Below are 13,967 nucleotides of genomic sequence, written 5' to 3'. Positions count from 1 at the left end.
TCAGAAGAACGGAAAAAAATCAAACATGTGAAACCATAAGCATAGTAACGCTCTAATAGCTGAACTTCCACATTGCAGATCAAATCATTTTGATGAACGTCCAAAGAATAGAAAGCAAATGCTAGTATTCACCAATATTCCTAGATTTTCTACAAATCGGTTATCCAAATACATTGCAAAGAATTGAGTGTTTTACATGTGTGAAAGAAAGTGAAAAGTGACAACAGTGAACAGTCTTCCTATCAAGCCAGTAAGAGAAACTAATTTTACATGCCACATCAGAATCATCATCAAGGCAACAGAGCTTCATCCTTTCAAGATGAACAGCAACCGCTCTTCTGGTTGACGGGTTGTCCACGGATCTGCACAGTTGGGGGTCGTGCATTGTTTGATGCCGGTTGGCTTGCCATTCTACAAATGCATAGCATAATAAGTTTCCATACATGAAAGAGCAAAACTGTAACTATGATGAGGACTACTTCAACTGAAAATTTCCAAACCTGTTCTTGATTGAAGCAGCCATAGCCATGAAAGCCTGTTCTACATTAGTGGCACTTTTTGCACTTGTTTCCATGAAAGGAATGCCAATCTCATCAGCAAAAGCCTACGAAAAGGTTGGCCATCAATTGGGATATACAGCTCACCAAGATAAAGGCATCCTTGAACGAACAATTCAGGTAACTAATGGCCATAGCATATTCACACATCATGGAGTCTAGGGGTTTGTTTACCTGAGCTGTCTCTGTGGAAACTACCTTCTGTGCTGTGAGATCGCACTTGTTTCCAACAAGAAGTTTGTTCACATTATCACTTGCATATCGATCTATTTCACTCAACCATTGCTTGACATTGTTGAAGCTCTCTTGGTCGGTTACATCATAAACCACCTGATAGGAGATGCCATCAGAGTAAGACCTCTTGATAAATGGGACACAATGTACAAAAAACATGCAAGAAAATGAGGAACTTACAATTATGCCGTGTGCACCGCGATAGTAACTGCTGGTAATTGTCCGAAAACGTTCTTGACCAGCAGTATCCCACTGCATATACCAGGCGAGAAAAGATGCATTAGAAAAGATATTATCCTCTCAAGGAACAAAATGAGGTGGAGAATGGATCACAATTAAAGCTTAAATACAAGATATAGTAACCGAGCGAAGCGGACTATAGAGTGTGTGGCTCAATATATATTTTTCAAATTTTTGGTCATTATTGTAAAAAAATAAACAATAAATTTTTGGTCATTATTGTAAAAAAATAAACAACAATTAATGCAGGCAAACTTCCTATTCCTACAGCACATGAATAGCCAAGGCAGAATTAGATACTTACAATTTGAAGTTTAATGGTTTTCCCATCCTGTTCAACTGTGCGGATTTTCTAGAACAAAAAAGAAATGCAATTGTTACTAATATCCTGCAGAACCATTACTAAATGAGACATTACAAAGAATGGGAAGATTCACTTACAAAGTCCACACCAATGGTGCTAATGTAACTCTCAAGATATGAATCATCCTGAAACCAGAGAAAAAATAGCAATGAGAACTTGCTTCCGCAAAGATTGTCAAACCTCACAATGCAATAACGGGGCAGTTCAAAGGAATGAACAACGTAATGGCATTCAAATCAGCAAATCAACGCTTAATGAGATAGAAGCATAGCTTCGCTCTAATAAGTTGAACTTCCACCCCCCAAAAAGAGGATAGAGAATTAGATAGACATAGATATCTATCTGAGCGAGTTTTTTTTTTTTTTTTTTTTTTTGTGTGTGGTGTGGTGGGGGGGGGGGGGGGGGGGGGTTGCATTTTGCAAAAATCATTTCTCATGAAGTTGCTATTGTGGAAGCATCATTCTCTCAACTCTCGGCCAAAAGAGAGGAAAAAAAGAAAACAATGCAAGGGAAAAATACTTTGCATATCCGGAGAAACAAGTTGCACAAGCAAGAAACTCATACAGACGGCGAAAAAGGAAAAAGTCTTCGGATGTATGAGAAAGCATAATGGTCGGATAATTCAACAAATAACTTACAGCAAATCTCAAAAGGAGACATGATTTGCCAACACCCGAATCTCCAATAAGCAAAAGCTTGAAAAGATAGTCGCTGCAAGTAAGATCATAATGTCAGTTAGCAACAGAAGTTCAGAAAGAGTCCAGATAGGCAATTCATTAGATTAATGTAGCACAATATTGACATGGGGATAATTTTGTAGACATTATCAGTCAAGGATACAGAGCACCTTAACGTTGACCGATTGAGTTCACATCTAAATTTTTTTTCACTTCGTGTCCAAACACAAGTTCAACAAGTTAGGTGAAGCATTCACGTATTAAACGAGTGGCAATGTGGTCCCCACACTTTTACCATCCCTCTCCTTCTTCCTGCACCCCTCTGCAACAATTCCTCAACACCCCCCCCCCCCCCCCCCCCCAAAAAAACCAAACAAACAAACACACAATAAAAGAAAAACCTCTCTATCCCTCTGAGTTTCCTTTACTTTGTGAAATTTATGCATAGCCCAAATACCTGTTAAATCCCTTATTGGTTCATTACCTTTAGAACAAAAAAATACCATTTCTGTATTGCTTTGAGTTGAAGGTTTTGCTCACTTAGCACTCTTGCTTATTCTAGGCAGGTTTCCATGAATTATTAGGGAATTAGGTGATTTACTACTAAAAGTAAGAACAAGCATACATATCGGTCAAGCCATAGAAAAATAACACACATAAAACAGGGAAATTGCAGAAAACAATAACATAGAAATTTTACATCCTCAAATTTCTTAATAGTTTTAGAAAGTACAGAACATGGATTTAATATTTTGACATCAGCGTCATACAAGCACGCAACCAAGATCAAACTCTTATAACTGAGGTTATATTAACTGTTAGTATTCAGAGATCTTTTCAACAAATATAAACAGCATATGCCACAAAGGAAACCCCAGCTTAGATATTAAATTAACCATGGTTAGGCATAAAGGTTCTCTAAAAGCACATCATGAATTTTAATAGTTGGACACAACTAACTGAATGATCTATATTGGCAGCCTCCATACTTCAAAATTCAGTTCCCACCTTTGAGCAATAACTAATACTTAACCACATAAACTACCTGATCTCATTAAATCATACTATGTAACTATAGTTAAGGCTTATTTAGGAATAAAAATCTGATCTTTCACTAATTCCTAAGCTTTCCAAATATGCTATTGGACATGCTCTGGCCAAAATTTGTAAAACACAAAATAACTAGGAATTCCATTAACATAATTATAATCCTAGGAACAAAAAAGGGTCAACGCAATTACAGTAAAATCTTTCCATAAACACAATTCACGATCTATAAAATTCGATCAACCCCACATGGAAACAACCATAAATAAAGAAAGAAAAAACACATGTACAATAATACCACCAAAAAAAGGAGCAAAGATGGAAACTTTTTACTCAATTCTCCTTTTTAGAAATCAAAACAGATCTTAAAAAGCCATCATAAAATTTGATGCATTAAAAGGAACTTACTATTCTGGATTCATGATGACTAATATAAAGTACAAGATCGGTGAGAGAAGGTACAATCAAGGAAGCTGTGAGTACAATCAAGAATTTACGATTTCCGGCGGGTAATTGACCAGAGTAAAAAAGGGTCGCCGGAGACGAGAGATATATATATATATATAGAGAGAGAGAGAGAGAGAGAGAGAGAAAGATGATGAGATAATGATTTTGATAAAACAAGACTTCAATTTTTTAAAGAAGCCTGAAAAATTGGAAACTTTGAAGGTGGGGTGGCGTGACGTGGCAATTATATGGGTGTGTACCACGTGTCATACACATTCGCATTCACAATTACTAAATTGGGCTTTGTACCCCTTCCTTGACCGTTCATCTGTGGTGGTTTATAGAGTTAGATTACTACTCCCCTGTCAATGTGACACCATTTAATTTAACACGAAATTTAACATCTTCATTCCAATTTATATGACATCATTTAATTTGACATGAAATTTAAAAAAGAAAAGAAGATTTTTAAAATATGTGGTCCAAAACAAACATTATAAAAATGTGTGGTTGTAAATTATCTCATAAATTTAAATTATTTCTAAATATAGATATGTGACATTCTTTTTGGTACAGACCAAAAAGAAAACAGTGTCAAGAAATTGGAACAGAGGGAGTAATTTTATATGTGACGAATAATTTTATATGTTTGATTGATTTCAATCATTAGATAACTTAATAATAATTAGCGGGTGATATAGTAAAATTGTAATTTTATTTGTAGCTCTTTAAGAGATTTGTAAAGTCAATATAGAACAAGTAAAAATAGACGGAGGGAGTATTACTGAGACACTTTTTACTTTTGAAGTCTTGTAATTTTTGACAATTTTTTGTTTTCTGAGCTTCCATTTACTGTCCTTTATACCATTTGGACTTTTACTTTAGTTGTTCATTGTATACAAGGATACATTTATTTTAATTAATATTCATATTGTAGTAGGACATGGATGAAAATTTATTCATATTGTCGTAGGACATGGATTTCTTTCAATTTTTTCTTCACATAGTTTTTTGAATTATTAAAATAAAACTCCCAAGTAGTTTCACATTTACCATAATTATGCAATGCTCTTTTACATAAATCGAATGGGAGTACTTTTTCTTTTCCAAAACATAACGTATTATTAATAAACTATTGAAATAAATCTTATAATGAGTGGCGTACGGTAGTAATAATCCTCATTCAATTTGAATTCGAAATCGCTCATCACTTTTGAAAGATCATAATTCAAAATCTGACTATCATAAAGCTATCAAATAAAAATCACTCAACATGCGACATGCAAAACCTAAGTATGCTAATTTTTGGGTTTTGTTGTTTTGTTTGATATACCAAGATAAAAATGACAATAAACAATTGCAATTTACAGCATGATGGGCAAAAACAAAATTTAGAGACATCTCTGTTTAGTAACTCTGAAACTTCAGGATGTTTTTTTTAATATATATTGCTTCAGTACAATTAAAATAAAGGATATGTTAGTAATTTGGTACGACCAAGGAAGCTTCTGCTTTCTGGGATGGCAGCAGACAGCTTGGAATTTCTTAGAAGTGTCAATTACGTGTACGCATCGCCCCACGTTGTTGTTCTGCGTAATTTAAACCCAAAATATATGGTAAATTCCACATTGCCCCTATTAAGTTTGCCAAATGAACTATGAACACGCTAACTTATTCACAAAGTAGTACTCCATCCGTCTCAATTTACGTGGCATTTTTCATTTTTCGAGAGTCAATTTAACCAAATTTTGAATCTAAATTGCATTATATTAACTTAATATTTTAGTATTAAAATTTATATATTTCAAAATTACATGAAAAGCACTATAAGTTCCTCCATTTCCTATATCAATTTGGTGAAAAAATACATCTTAAAATGTTGGTCAAAGTTCATGCATTTTGAATCTCGGAAAGCGAAAATTGCCCACATAAATTGGGACAGAGGGAGTAAGTGATATCATATATTTCAATTTATACGCTTTATCTTTTTTAATTTGTTAAAATAAAAGTCATTCTTTATACTTTACAACTCTTTTATTCTAATATCTTACCTGATATGTTTAAGACCATAAAACTTAAAAAATTAATACATTACACATAATTTTAATTTGGTATCTTAAATTTGCCTATTAAATTAAAACATATAAGATGAAACGGAGAAAGTACTAATTGCATTCACTTTTTTGGTGTCGACAAAGCTTTCTTGTTGCAGTGTAAAACAGACAACAATTATTTGAAATTATTAGATTCTATAATATGGAAAGGTCTCCTCATGTGGAAGGGGAATAAGTCGGCTATAATTAAAAAGCGTACAACACGAATAAAGGGATTCATGGAATCTTTTGAATTGGAAGAAGTAGCAAATAAATTCCTAAGACTTCAAATGATAGAAATAAATTTATTGAAAGCTAGATAGGTGATTGTAGATTTAATGCATATGCGGCCCCTTAAATTTGTCCGTCTTTTTTATTTTGGCACATCAATTAAGTATAATTCCTATTTAATCCCTAACTCGTCATCTAGTGTGTCTATTAGACACAATCTGAATTACATAGTATTCCATCTTCAATGTAGCAACATGCTAATATATATTCTAATTTAATGATGTCATCTTTTAGCTCAGAGCAATAGAGAGGGGGGAAAAAGTAGCTTAATTAAAACGATGAAAGAAGCATATAACCAATAAACCGACACATCCATGACCTAAAGAATAACTTATCACGTATACAAAATATTCTTTCACCTTCATTTCACAATTTAATTTACGCTTCTAATAAAAATCAAATTTAGGGGGTTTGATAGACACATTTCAGGATGAGTTCAGGGGTTCAATAGGAACAACACTTAGTTGAGGTCCAAAATGGAAAAAAGGGCAAGTTTAGAGGGCCGCATATACATTAAGCCATGATTGTAACTTGTTAGTTCCTAATAAATCGTATTATTAATAAGCTGAGCTCTTATACATATTTTTAGCAGCAAAATATTAAAACATCTAGGGGGAAGAATCATAAAAATGCATAGCATCACAGAGATATCTTCAAACGACGTGAAATAACGATTCTAGATGTCTCTATTCTAGAAAGAGTTACGGCAACGTTTGGAATAAGTGAAACGCAAACGTATCACGTTAATTAAATTGTAAGTTGGCTTCTTAATTTTGGTTTTGTTTTAATCTTTTAAAGAAGCTTTTAGATACGTAATATTTAGAGAATTCTTTCAAATGATTATGTTTGAGACTGAATTTATGCTCAATACTTCTTCGTATGTTTTGTGACAATATAAATTTATCTTTTGTATTTTTTGAAAAGAGGTGTCATTTTAGTTTTTTCATAGTAAAATATATGTAAATTAAACTATTTGGTTAGTACGTAAATAAACTAAATGGATAAATACTAAACTCGATGTTGACTTTAGGTGCATTTAGTCGGAATGAGATAAGCATTTTATTTTATTAAATCGTTCTACTACTAGATGGTGTCATTGTTGTTTCAAGATTATAAATAATCCTACAATTTCATTGAAAAAAATGTAAGAAATTCCAGCTCTCTACAATTGAATAGTTAAAGTATGAGCTCATATATTATCTCTTATGTTTTCCTTTAAAAATAACGACACAATCTTATTTTGAAAAATAAATGTGATCCTATAAACTATTTTATGAGTATACACGTTAGAAAGTTTTTGAACTAAAATAAGTCAGGACTACATAAGAAGATAGAACAATTTATTTTGCTCACTTCTTCATTTTTTAAAATTTGGACTATTTCATGAGTTGTGCATGTTAGTGTAAGAGCCATGCTAATTTATATCGTTCTAATTTTATCGGAGGTTGCACTTGGTTTTGAGTACTACTGAGGATAGAATTGGAGTTGAGATCTTATCTTCTTAGAGGAATTTATTTTATTTTAAACAATTGAGACGAAAAGTAAAGTACAATATAAATTCATAATACACGAGCATCCAGGTGAGGAGAGTATGTGGCCAGGGAGTGGAATGAGCTGTAGTAGTGCCAAATGACATGTAGCAATAATTTGCTCTCAGAGTATAAAATTGTCCTTTATCAATAAAATAGTGTAGAGATTTATTTGTAAAGATAAAATCATGTAATTAGCCAGCTCATCGCACTTCCCACCAAATGAGGCTAACCGTTTATGGTCAAAGTCAGATATTGGAATTAAGATATTTCTATCCTAAATTTTGATTCTTCTGTCCAACTTATAAGTTTTCTCTTTCTTGTTCGTATGTGCAATGGTGTAGGTAGTAAGCAAAATAACATATGTTAGAGACGTGTCAAACTAAACGTCCCATATAATAACTTTTTGATGAGTTCCACCTTTTATTTTGTCTCTCAACCTAGATTAGATGAAGTAATTTGATTAGTATAGATAAGTCACTTGTTTCACTATATTAGGTATACTCTATGGAAAACTTATACCGAGACTTTAATTCCTAGGTCAAAACTAAACTTATTTTCATTTTGCCTGGTTCGCAGTCTACATTCTAATGATCTAGTTTCAGTGGTAGTACAAATAGATCAATTGGTCCACCATACTAGGTAGTAGGTAATAGGTATAGATCAAATAACAGGCTGTAATTATAATCAATTAGTTGGCTTTCAGGTACTAACAAATCGTTATCAGCAATTTGAAAATATATGATGATTTGTTAGTTAATTCATTATAACTTCTGCAGACCTTCGACTTATTCTTAAGCTCAAAAACCGTGTTTAGGGATTCTTTCAAGTGTTTGGTGATTGATATTTTTGACAAATCTCACATAGGCAAAGTACGAGAAACATGCCGAATAGAAAACAAGTCTAACATTATAGTTGTCACGCCCGAAATGGCGCAGGCAAAACACGACACTTGCGCTTCTTGTATGTGGCCAAAACCACATAACTTTTAATCATCATGAGGCATAACATGAGCGGAATATAACGTGAATGCATGATGAGCCTTTATAAAACGTAGTAAGTCATAATACTTAATAAAAATATTTGTTTAAACATGAGTGCGGAAATAACATGAATGAGCCAAAATGGCTATACGACTCCGAATGTCTGACATAACATAACAGACTTGTCTAGTCTATGAAATCTCTATCATGAGTCTGATTGGAAAATATACTTACTGGGACAAGGCCCCAAGCATACCTTAGATGCATAACTAATTGAAAAAAACAAAGAGTTGACTAAACCCCCGATGAGATGGGGCTCACCAATAAATGGATACGAATCTTTACCGAGTAGATGTGTCGTCACTTGTCGAATCGTCACTGCGTCGTGAAATGCAGCCCCTGGCAATAAAAGGGGACGTCAAACGTTGAATGTACTAGTATGTAAAGCAACTGAATGGAATAAATATGGCACATGAAATAACATGCTAAGAGCTGAAACTGAAACTGAAACTTGGTCATGAACATGAATACATATAGATATAACATGAATAAAAACATTTTAAGGAGGGAGAGCATTTCATAAAGCGATAACATGATATCACCATGTGGGTACGTGGAGTCTGGTACCTCGCTGGACCAGCAGAGCCCCATACCTTGCCAGGGTATAAGGTGATAACGTGCCTGATGGATCCATTCAGTGTAAATTAAGGAATCGTCCTAACTGGGCGGAGCGATCCTTGTCCTACGGTGCTACGTAGTTTCAGGCTATCTGAGCCTTCTCGGTAACTTGTGCAACTTCCAAAAACATGAACATGATATAGTTGGCTAAGAAGCCCATGATTTTCATGAAATAACTTGTAAATAACTTGTAATCATGATTTCACGAAATAACTTGTAACATGGTTTCATGAAATAACTTGTAGGCATGGTCTGACATGATATAATATAAACATTGTTTCATATCACATAGCTTGTAAAACATGGGCTTGTGGGTCCAAGTCCAAAACTGAATAATAGCATTAGTGGACTAGACTGTTACGTAAATCAGGTGTACATTATTGAGAATACTACTCAGTGTAGGAAGTACACCTGGTAGGTGGTAACCAATTTTTTAGATATATCCAACAATTTCTTGAAATCTCTTGGGTGATATTATTTGGAGCTGATATCTTGTTTGGAACGCTATTTGAGGGCTCAAAATTTAAGCACCAAATGTTGAAATCCCTTGGGTAACATTTATCATTTGGAGCTGAAATCTTGTTTCTTTTGAAAATCGGTATTATTGCAAGCTTGAAGAAGCGCTCTTGAAACTTAAATTTGAAGAGTGAACTTACTTTAAGGGGATGTTTTTATCAATGTATTTAGAAGAAGACAAATATTTGAGAGGCAAGAAATGTTTGAAGTTTAGGCATACATGTTCGAAATTAAGGGATAATTAAATGTACGGAGTTCAAAGTTATTTCAATTTCGATTACAACTTGCGGGTATGAACTTAATTTATTCCATCCAATCCATTTTACTTGTCATGTTTTTTTTCCAGGTTATGTAAGAATACTTAACTAAAAGTAATTTGACTAAATTATCCTTGTATTTTTTATATCAATTTAATACTCCTCTCTTTCTTCACTACATTAATCTTTCTTCACATTTATTGAGTTAGGATAAATTGAAAACTAATAATTAATTATATCTTAATTTTTTAAAATAACAGTTATTTTGAAGGGACGTATTTAGAAATAACTTTAATATTATTTAATACATGAATTAGTTATACATATATTACAATGCATTATATTTAATACAACCAACCAAGCGATATTCAATTCTTATACAGACCTACCGAACGTCCCCTTGGGTCACCAAAAGTGGGACGGAGGAGTACAATGTTCTGTATATTACTGTACGTTATGTAGGACCGTCGGTGATAATTGTTTATATATATATGTCCCACTTGAATTTAATTCCCTTTTTCTATGAAGCTTTTGCATTTCCCACGTTGCCTGCTAGTATTACTACTAGTTGTCAACTTCCCAGAACCCGCGTAAACTAACAGTCAAAATAACCCTCTTTTTCTTCCAAATCTAAAACACTCCATTTTTTTTTTCTTTTTTTTCATTTCCTTCACTTTCTGTAGTAGTTACACAAAAAAAAAAAATGTACCGTTCATCTAGTTCCACACGATTTTCTGATGAGTTCTTTTCTCCTAATCTCAAATCAACAATTTCTACTGAAACTGAAGAACTACCGACGTTTAATCCTGAATCACACGTTGCTAAAAAAGAGAGAAATCGTCTCAGATCTGCTGAAAATGCAATACATGTTATCCCTTTAATATTGGTGCTTTCTGCTATCATTTTGTGGGTTTTCTCTAGTCCTGGTAATTTTTACTTCTAAAACCCCCCAAAGTCTCAGTATTGTTGTTTTGCCTCAGCTAAATATGTTTAAGGTTCCCCTATTTTTTTTTTTTTTGGTGATGTGTAGATGTGGTTTTATTTCATGTATAGTTGAATTTTTGCTGACCCATTTGGTTATACTTTGGTTTTTTTGACTTTGTAATATCAGCAATTTGAAGTATTGAATCATGTGGAAATTGGATGTTGAATTTGTAAATGGCATTTTTTTTTTTTTGGTATTTCTTGAGTTGACTTTGTGTAAAGTTGTATTCATCAATAGGATATGTGAAAAGATAATTGCTGTTTTTGTTGATTTTTTTCTCTGTTGCTGATCCTTTTTTTAAGAGAGATTGGAAAGAATCAGATCATTTTCTTGTGGAAAAGATAATACAACTTGCATTTTTATTTTATTTTATGTTTTTTTTAGTAGTAGCCTAGTAGGTACATAAATGCACTTTTAATTTATGGGGTTCTCTGTTGTCTGTATTTAAGATGAAATTGGAATTTACTGGATTTTTTTTTTGTCCCATATTGAACCTTTGACTAGATTCCTAGCTTTCTGTTTGCTAATGTGTTAACAAGAGTATTTCATCATAAGGCAATGCTGTTCTCATAACTTTTGTGTGACTTAAATGATCATGAAATTGACTAGAAATAATTATACATATATTGAAATTGAGAAGTATCTGAGAAATAATCATCATTTCCATACATTGTTTAGGAAATTTGACATTGAACTATTAAGACAGAATCTGTTTGAAAATTTTCCAGAATAACTTTCTGTCAACATGCCTGTTTGTGATATTAGTGTTGATAAATTAGCTGTGAGGTGCATCAGATATTGTTATTGTTGTTTGGTCTTTGAGTACTGGTACTTAGGCAACAGAAATGATGGTTCTTTTTCTCAAAATTGTTGTTGGGCTAAAGGAGTTCATGCCTCTATGTCCATGCTGCTTGTACTCGCAGTAGTTGTTTTTTCGTCTCTTTTTTTGTGGGACGCGTTAAGTTTCTTTCTCTCATCTTCATTAAGGGAGTCTATTCTTTATGGAGTGGCATTTTGTTGTATTGTGTTCTTCTAGTTGAGTTATCTCTAATTCTTTCCTAGTTTTATTGGGCCGTAAAAGGTTAATATTATCTATGCCACCAGTATGTAACTGAATAAAACTGTTAAAGACATATTTCTATCCCTCACAGCAGTTACTGTGGTGAATAAAGCTGATTCAATTGTTGCCAGACTCAACGTTGCTGTGACTGAACCTGAAATCAACGGAGGCAGTTCAAAGAGCAGTTTCACATCAAAGCTGGAGTCAGAGGACATCGATGCAAATGATAATTCCATAGGTCAAGAAAATAACGAAGCTAAAGGATGACGGAATTTGGAGTTCCTGTTCTCATGTAAAATAGACATCGTCAATCATGGTTCTAAAGTTAAATTAGTATAGTACACTGTATACAACATATATAGGCGACATCCCGCTGGCAGCTTTTGGAAAAGATCAACAATCGTCTCAAAGCATAACTATAAAACCAAGTGTTATTGTGAAAGTTTTACCTTTTGTATTCTACTGTTAGATGGTTATGTTAAAACGCATATTCTGAATTCTGATACTGAAGTATAAATACAGCTATTAGCAAGTTCGTTGTTACGAAGAATGAATCATAAAACAGGAGATGTTTACTTTTATACACTGTCTACTATAATTTTTGGGAGCTTTTATATTCTATAAGCTATTGCTAAGTGGTTCCTCCCTGAAAAACTAATGTTTGTCTCTTTTAGTTTGCTCAAATTCATAATTGGCATGGCTTGTCATTGTTCCGGGCTTAAGCAGCTTAGGCACAATGATTTTATTTCTAAATGAACATATCAGTTTATTCACAGACTGCAGCACGCGATTTGCCATCACTGTTAATGGAAAGACACATTGCCATCTTTCACTTCCATATGCATATCCGCAGAAATATTCTTTGACTTCATTGCTTCTGCTAGCTTTTCTGTCAAAACTTTCCGCAGAAATATTCCTTGTTTTCTGTTTGCTAATGTGTTAACAAGAGTATTTCATCATAAGGCAATACTGTTGCTCATAACTTTTGTGCGACTTAAATGATCATGAAATTGACTAGAAATGATTATACATATATTGAAATTGAGAATTATCTGAGCAATAATCATCATTTCCATATATTGTTTAGGAAATTTGACATTGAACTATTAAGACAGAATCTGTATGAAAATTTTCCAGAATAATTTTCTGTCAACATGCCTGTTTGTGATATTAGTCTTGATAAATTAGCTGTGAGGTGCATCAGATATTGTTATTGTTGTTTGGTCTTTGAGTATTGGTACTTAGGCAACAGAAATGATGGTTCTTTTTCTCAAAATTGTTGTTGGGCTAAAGGAGTTCATTCGTCTATGTCCATGCTGCTTGTACTCGCAGTAGTTGTTTTTTTCCTCTTTTTTTGTGGGACGCGTTAAGTTTCTTTCTCTTATCTTCATCAAGGGAGTCTATTCTTTATGGGGTAGCATTTTGTTTTATTGTTTCTTCTAGTTGAGTTATCTCTAATTCTTTCCAGTTTTGTTGGGCCGTAAAAGGTTAATATTATCTATGCCACCAGTATGTAACTGAATAAAACTGTTAAGACATATTTCTATCCCGCACAGCAGTTACTATGGTGAATAAAGCTGATTCAATTGTTGCCAGACTCAACGTTGCTGTAACTGAACCTGAAATCAACGGAGGCAGTTCAAAGAGCAGTTTCACATCAAAGCGGGAGTCAGAGGACATCGATGCAACTGATACATCCACGGGTCAAGAAAATAACGAAGCTAAAGGATGACGGAATTTGGAGTTCTTTGCTCATCTAGAATAGACATTATCAATTATGGTTCTTTGTGTTAAATTAGTAAACTGTATACAACATATATAGGTGACATCCTGCTGGCAGCTTTTGGAAAAGATCAACAATCGTCCCAAAGCATAGTTATAAAACCAAGTGCTATAGTGAAAGTTTTCCCTGTTGTACTCTACTTTTAGATTGTTATTCTGAAGCACATTCTCAACAGCTATTAGCAAGTTCGCTGTTACGAAGAATGAATCACAAAACAGGACATCTT

General features: G+C 33.5%; 2 protein-coding genes across 5 annotated transcripts; one reads left to right on the top strand and one right to left on the bottom strand.

Moving 5' to 3' along the window:
- Positions 1-38: 38 nt before the first annotated feature.
- LOC132030311 (GTP-binding protein YPTM2) lies at positions 39-3,714 on the bottom strand. Its single transcript, XM_059419890.1, has 8 exons — positions 3,528-3,714; positions 2,034-2,106; positions 1,473-1,520; positions 1,336-1,383; positions 972-1,043; positions 732-887; positions 501-604; positions 39-411 (listed from the first exon to the last, which is right to left on the bottom strand). The coding sequence occupies exons 1-8, from the start codon at positions 3,539-3,541 to the stop codon at positions 315-317; spliced, it is 612 nt and encodes a 203-aa protein (XP_059275873.1). The 5' UTR covers positions 3,542-3,714; the 3' UTR covers positions 39-314.
- Positions 3,715-10,283: 6,569 nt separating this feature from the next.
- LOC132030309 (uncharacterized) lies at positions 10,284-13,711 on the top strand. Of its 4 annotated transcripts, none has more exons than XM_059419886.1 (2): positions 10,284-10,839; positions 13,515-13,711. In XM_059419886.1, exons 1-2 carry the CDS (start codon positions 10,617-10,619, stop codon positions 13,688-13,690), a joined length of 399 nt encoding a protein of 132 aa, XP_059275869.1. In that variant the 5' UTR covers positions 10,284-10,616; the 3' UTR covers positions 13,691-13,711. The 4 variants fall into 4 exon arrangements, with proteins under 4 accessions (XP_059275869.1, XP_059275870.1, XP_059275868.1 ...); XM_059419887.1 differs by having other exon boundaries at positions 10,292-10,839; positions 13,518-13,706; XM_059419885.1 differs by lacking the exon at positions 13,515-13,711 and adding an exon at positions 12,050-12,539 and having other exon boundaries at positions 10,300-10,839.
- Positions 13,712-13,967: the final 256 nt, after the last annotated feature.

Source organism: Lycium ferocissimum, chromosome 9, assembly GCF_029784015.1.
Source record: "Lycium ferocissimum isolate CSIRO_LF1 chromosome 9, AGI_CSIRO_Lferr_CH_V1, whole genome shotgun sequence".
Classification (NCBI taxonomy): domain Eukaryota; kingdom Viridiplantae; phylum Streptophyta; class Magnoliopsida; order Solanales; family Solanaceae; genus Lycium; species Lycium ferocissimum.
Note: the sequence above shows the minus strand (reverse complement) of the source record. Positions and strands in the feature narration are given on the sequence as shown.

What these genes read in the sequence shown, in the direction of transcription:
- LOC132030309 (XM_059419886.1), top strand. Translation starts at nt 10,617, where the DNA reads ATGTACCGTTCATCTAGTTCCACACGATTTTCTGATGAGTTCTTTTCT. An exon ending in GTGGGTTTTCTCTAGTCCTG is followed by an intron (nt 10,840 to 13,514) that starts GTAATTTTTACT and finishes TATCCCGCACAG; the next exon opens with CAGTTACTATGGTGAATAAA.
- LOC132030311 (XM_059419890.1), bottom strand. An exon ending in GTCTCCTTTTGAGATTTGCT is followed by an intron (nt 1,521 to 2,033) that starts GTAAGTTATTTG and finishes CTCTGGTTTCAG; the next exon opens with GATGATTCATATCTTGAGAG. An exon ending in TTTCCACAGAGACAGCTCAG is followed by an intron (nt 605 to 731) that starts GTAAACAAACCC and finishes ACCTTTTCGTAG; the next exon opens with GCTTTTGCTGATGAGATTGG.